This window comes from Anarrhichthys ocellatus, unplaced genomic scaffold (genome assembly GCF_004355925.1).
Source record: "Anarrhichthys ocellatus isolate YVR2014 unplaced genomic scaffold, GSC_Weel_1.0 scaffold49, whole genome shotgun sequence".
Classification (NCBI taxonomy): Eukaryota; Metazoa; Chordata; class Actinopteri; order Perciformes; family Anarhichadidae; genus Anarrhichthys; species Anarrhichthys ocellatus.
In genome coordinates, this window is record NW_022280079.1 from 888562 (window position 1) to 895452 (window position 6891).

Below are 6891 nucleotides of genomic sequence, written 5' to 3' on the forward strand. Positions count from 1 at the left end.
CACACACACACACACACACACACACACACACACACACACACACACACCTAAACATTGACTTCATAAGAGCTTTTTTTTAACGTACCAATTACAAATAAACAAATAATGACAGCAGTCTGGTGACATTGTTATCACAAACAACTATTATAAAAAAGACTGGCAGCTTCCACACAGCATCACGGTGCATGTTTAATATAATAGTCCACATGTAGGTAACCTGTATCTGCAGTGTACTAGTGCAGCGGTTGTCAACATTTTGCCCTCCCATGAATAAATCCACCATCACTGGATTACTTTGATAGAGAAAGAAAACACAGAGTTCTCAGACCCGATGGGAGTTATAAGGAGTGTCTTGTTTCGATGACTTCTAAGCTGATTTATAGACATCGGAAAGTTGCATTCACACTGAATCTGAAGATATTTGTATCATGTCTGTGTATTTAGATTTCAGACAGAAGGGAAGAAGAAGACTGCCAGCTAGTAAACATGGATGTAAACCTTTAATGAACTGTAACTGCCTCTGTGAGTGTGTCCCAGCTGCTTCTACTGTTGACTGTGTTGATAAGTGGCCAATTCAGAATAACCAACTTCCTGTTGTTTTAGAGCACTGGTGTACTGCTGTCCCTACATACAGCTCTCACTTTGCTCCCCGCTATAATTCATGTTTCTCATTGGAAAGTCAAAGGGCTCAGTCCAAAGTAGCGATGCCTTCACAACTCATAACCGCTACCAGGCTGATCCCAGACCCTTAACCTTGTCCTAGCCTCAACCTCAACATCAACCTGACCTGACTCCAAGTCTTCATCCTAAAATGTAATGATTTACATGGGGACATGCAATTCCCCTTATCCACCCCCCCCCCCCCCAAACAAAGAAGACGATTCTGGAAAATTAGGACTATGTAATCAGAGTTATGTCCCAACATGACAGGTAAAATATGACCCGACACACACACACACACACACACACACACACACACACACCTTACCGGAAGAGTGCCTCCCTGGAGAGCCAGACGTGGTTCTGCTGGACCGTCTTCCAGGAGAAGAGCAGGAGGAGCAGCAGCATGGAGACACTGAGGACTGTGGTGCCCCAACGGCCCACCACCGAACACAGCCGGCCTAGGCCATGAGCCACCAGGATACAATAACCCATACTAGAAGAGGAGAGGAGGAGGACCATGTAAGTGAGGGGATTGGTGCAGAGACAGGATGGTGAGAGACTCAAAAAGGAAAAAGTATTGTTGATTACTGCAGTCCTACATACTCCCACCGTCATCACTCAACACATTGTGACATAACGTATTGCACCCTGGTGGTGCCTTTCACCCAAATGACTTCAGGTCCCATGGGTGCACATATCCTCAACATGGGGGGCTGCTGTTGCTCCCCATAAAAACTCTCTCACCACTTTTGCCAAATCCTTTGACCTGAATTACATAGTAACTAGAATTACTGCCTGACAGTTGTATGGCTCCACCCACCAATCAAGTAGCAGTTTACATCCATGTCATCACTTCATATTTAGACATTTGTGTGAAATTGTTATAATTAGCATGTTGAGTTATGTTTTGTGAGGTCACAGTGACCTTGACCTTTGACCACCACCTGGAGTCTCAGGGTCAGGGTCAGGGTCACATATAAGGAAACTCTCTAAAGGTGTTCCTGAGGGATTGTGTTCAATCAGAATCTCCTCCGCTGCTCCGTTCTTCTGTGCATGTTGTTCACACTGTCATTCTGCACATCAACAGGCGTGTTGTTTTCTGTCAGTGCGTCATGACTTTGTTAGCTAAGATGTGATCTTTCTGGTCCCACCCCACGCCCCACTGCTGGGGCGTGGGGTGGCAAAGATATACAGTAAATAAACGTAGTGACAGCTGCTGATTCTGAAGACAGAGAGCATACACTATGATCTAGGTTCCAACAAATGTGGCGGCGACTGTGGCTAAGTGGAGAGCAGGGCCGTCCTTAAATTAGAGGATCGGCAGTTCAATCCCCGGCTCCGCTAGTCGCATGTCGATGTGTCCTTCAGCAAGACACTGCTGACACTCAGCAAGACACTCCAACAATGCTCCTGTAGTTGTGCCTACGGTGTAGAAATGTGATAGAATCTGAATCGTAAGTCGCTTTGAATAAAAGCGTCTGCTAAATGACTGTAATGTAATGTAAATGTGTTTCATTAAAAGAAGTCCGAACATAACACAACAGTAAAATAACAAAAAGAGATTAGCATCCGTAATGGAGCGTGCATATAATGCAGCCTGCTGCAGGTTTAAATATCCTGGATGATATGGATCATACGGTTTATCCTGCTGTTAAAGCCCATTATTAATATGCACTTACACAGATGCTGACGCACACATTTATGTATCTAGTTATAGATATACTGTATGAAAGTATATATATCAGTGATACATTTCTTTTTCTCTGCGTTAGAAATGTAAGTGTGGTGTGAGAGCACGTGAAGCGTGTTCATTGCGTGACTCACACAGTCACTGTGTGAGGATTGGCAGCCCTCGTCTCTGGAGCTGAGGCCAGGCCATCGCTCCTCCCTCAGTACCTTTCAAAATGACTAAAAACGTTCATAACTTTGTTACTGTTTAACAAACATGGAGTTATCTTTAGTGATGTTGCCGTGTTCCTAAATCTCAGCTATTAAACTGTAAATAATCTTACTTTCTAATAAATGGTGTAAGATTGAGATTCCAGTTGTAAAATGATGTTGCATGTCAGATTGTTCAATGAATGCTCTCAGTTTATAAAGATGCAGTATACACTTTGTTTACACTGTCATCGGCCATGTTTTTGATGGCATGATTGGCATGATTTTTTTCCCCCCTTAATAATAAAAACCTTCATTTAAAAACGGCATTTTGTGTTTACTTGTGTTATCTTTGTCTAATATTTAAATTTGTTCGATGATCTGAAACATTTAAGTGTGACAAACATGCAAAAAAATAAGAAATCAGGAAGGGGACAAACACTTTTTCACACAACTGTATGTGTATATCCAGCCTAATCAGAGCCTACAGGATGGATACATGCATTCATATATCAAACTCTTTATGAATCAAACATCTTATGAATCAGGCCGTAGGAGAGGCGTAGCAATTTTAATATCACAAAAGGTATCATTTGAATTACTTTCAAAGGTAACAGACAAGGAGGGGAGATATATAATAGTCTCTGGAAAAATAGATGGCGTTACAATAACTTTATGTAACATTTCTGCCCCCCCCGGAAGTGATTTTGGTTTTTACAGAAAGACATTTGATTTAATGATGGGGGCCCCAGGAATTGTCATATGTGGTGGAGATTGGAACATCCGTCTTAATCCAAAACTAGATTCATCAAAAAATGTCACCACTACATCGTTGCATAGAAAAATTAATGTTTTAATGGCAGAACTGGGCATATTAGACCTATGGAGAGATTTTTACCCAACAGGCCGTGATTATACATTTTACTCATGCCCCCATGATACATACTCAAGGATAGACTATTTCTTTGTGTTAAAGAGAGATTGAGACCATAGAATGCATAGCTGTGATATTGGAAGTATTGATTTATCTGATCATGCACCTCTGTCCTGCACGGTACATGTTAGCGACAAGGTAGGAAAAACACTGTGGAGGTTAAACACAAGTATCTTAAACAACCCGCAATTTAAGACCCAAATGAGAGAGGAAATAAAAGTGTTTCTGGAAGAAAATGATAACGGGGAGGTTGATTCAGCTGTAGTATGGGACGCCTTAAAAGCAGTCATCAGGGGGAGAATCATATCTTTCTGTGCCCATGAGAAGAAAGAAAAACAATCACGACTACTAAACCTTAATAAAGAATTAAAGGATCTCGAGACGCAGCATAAAAGAGAACAAAAGATGAATTTATTGACCAAAATTAAGAAAGTTAGGAACGAAATAAATCTATTGTACTCACAGGAAATTTAAAAAAATATGATATTTACAAAACAGAAATATTATGAGTCAGGCTCAAAATCAACAAAACTTCTGGCGAGAAAGCTGCAGAAACAACGAGCGGATAACACAATATACAAAATAAGGGATCCGGTTTCTAAAACTATACATTATAAGCAAGATGAATTACAAAATGCCTTTAAAAAGTACTACAAATCTCTATATACACAACCACAACTAGAGGGCGATTCCCTCAGCCTCCCTGTTTTATCAGAAGAACAAAATCAGATATTAACTGCAGCGGTAACAGAGACAGAACTAAACAGCGCCACCTCCAGGCTTAAAGCCAATAAGTCAGCCGGTCCAGATGGCCTCCCTTCAGAATTTGATTTGAGCTATTACCAAGCCTTCTTAGGGCCTGCAATATAACTTTAACAGATGAAAAAATGCCTCCATCTTGGAGCGAGGCAGTGATCTCTGTTATCCACAAAGAAGGAAAAGATAAACTAGAATGTGGATCTTATAGACCAATTTCGGTGCTGAATGTTGACTACAAATTATACACAGCCATCCTGGCCAAAAGACCTTCCTCAACTTATACACAATGATCAGACCGGCTTTATCTCACAAAGACAAACTCACGATAACATCAGGCGATCGCTGCACATACTAAACCACATCCAACAGAATAACCTTGAAGCCTACCTAGTCAGTCTAGATGCTGACAAGGCCTTTGATTCAGTGAGCTGGCCTTTCTTATATAAAGTCCTTGAAAGATTTGGCATGCACAACAATTTTATTAAAGGCATTCGTACACTATATTCTAAACCATTGGCCTGGATAAAAGTAAATGGGTATCTCTCAGAGACCATTACACTAGAGCGTGGAACAAGACAGGGATGTCCAATCTCCCCACTGCTTTTTGCACTTTATATAGAGCCTCTTGCGCAATGGATAAGACAGCATAAAAAGGCATAAAGGCATTTGTATAAATGGATCAGACCACAAAGTGGCCCTGTATGCCGATGATATCCTGATCTATTTAAGTAACCCCTCCAACTCCTTTTCTGAATTAATGAACCTGCTAAAACATTTGGTAGATATGCAGGATATAAACTAAACCTGCAAAAAACACAAATTTTGACTTTTAATTGTACACCTCCTACAAACAGAGAGAAATGTCACCTTAACTGGGACCAGAACTCCCTGAAATACCTAGGAATACACCTACCAAGAGATATTTCAACATTGGCAGAGATAAATTACAGCCCCCTCTAAACAAAAATGAAAGATGACATACATCGATGGAACTCTATTTCTTTCCTCGGACTAAGCCATAGAATTGACTCTGTAAAAATGAATATTCTTCCATGATGTCTGTTCTTATTTCAAGCACTTCCTGTAGAAATTCCCCCAAAACAATTCTCTGAATTGGATAAAATCCTTTCAAGATTAATTTGGCGAGGGAAAAAACCAAGGATTCAATTTAAAACTCTACAACTCACAAAAGAGGAAGGAGGAATGGCTCTACCCAATTTTAAGGATTACTTCTATGCTGTCCAGATTAAACCTTTAATTAACATGTGTACCCCAGTTTACTGTGCCGGGTGGAAAGATATTGAACTCTCTATTATGAATGATCCCCCAATTCATGCAGTATAAAAACTTGGGAAAACTAACGACAATTTACAAAACCCATGGATCAAATTCCATTTAAAAATCTGGAACGTGATAAAAGGAAAATACAAACTAGATCAAAAACTACAAATACTTCAATGGTGTGCCTATGATCCGGGATTCAAACCAAATGAAATGGACCTTAGATTTAAATCCTGGATCCCAAAAGGTATAACAACATTCTATTCTCTGACAGAAAAGGGACAACTAAAGGACTTTGAACACCTGAGGAAAAAATATTCTCTTGAAAAATCAGATTTTTATAGATACCTCCAGATACGCAACCATTTTGAACAGAACATTAGAAATACAACGGACCTCAATGACCCAATACTGAGAATATTTCTCGGTGCCTACCAGAATGATTCAAATAAGGGAATTATCTCTAGATCCTACAAAGGCCTTATGACAAAAAAGTCCCACAATGTAGGATATGTTGAGGAAAAATGGGAAAGAGAAGGTAACCTCTCAATATCAAACGAGGACTGGTTAGATGTGTGTACATTTCAATGTTAATGCACCAATTCTCACGTGTGGCAGGAATTTGCGTGGAAGTGTGTTATTCGTTTCTTTATCACACCGAAGCAGAAGGCACGCTTCGCTGGAGGGGATGCTACATGTTGGAGACGGTGTGGGGCTCCGGAAGCAAATCACTGGCATGTATTCTGGGAGTGTCCGGTGATAAAACCTTTCATAAAACATTAAAAAGCATACTTAACACTGACCTGCCCCTGCAATTTTCCACATTATTCTTAGGAAAATTTGATTTCCAAACAGGGTGTCCAGATGAATACCTGTTTGGCATTTTAATAACGGCTTGTAAAAAAGCGCTCACAAGGCGCTGGTTGCTTCCTGAGCCCCCCACGATACAGGAGTGGATAGATATAGTAAACAACATCTATGTTATGGAAAGGATCACTTTTTCCCTTCACCTTCAGAGAAACAGGTTTATTCAACTCTGGGACAAGTGGGTGAGATACGTAAAACCATTACGAACAGATTTTGTGGAATAGCGAATGAATGACCCTGTAAAGTTGATTTAGGTTAGCAAGCATCATCAACCTCTATCACATTCTCTCTCAAGTCCCCCTGTCTGATGGTTTTATTTGTTTATGTGTACACTCTCCCAAATTGTACAAAGTTACACAGACTCACCTTGGCATGTAGAGAACCCTCTCGGCCACAACAAATCCCACCCTGAAGAAAAGGTTACTGGCAGGAATGAAGGGGAAGACCAGAAACAACATTCCGACCAATACCTGTCTGCTCTCCTGTCTCTGCAGAGAGAGAGAGAGAGA

The 6891-nt window shown here is 40.5% G+C and overlaps 1 protein-coding gene across 1 annotated transcript in view; it reads right to left on the minus strand.

The window, feature by feature from the left end:
• LOC116395783 (protein O-mannosyl-transferase TMTC1-like) overlaps positions 1-6891 on the minus strand; it is a 40376-nt gene that overhangs the window by 10647 nt on the left and 22838 nt on the right. The window contains exons 4-5 of the mRNA XM_031869904.1: positions 6749-6870; positions 989-1156 (exon numbers count right to left, since the gene is read on the minus strand). Of these exons, the coding sequence (XP_031725764.1) occupies positions 989-1156; positions 6749-6870 (290 nt within the window). The remainder of the gene's footprint in view (positions 1-988; positions 1157-6748; positions 6871-6891) is intronic.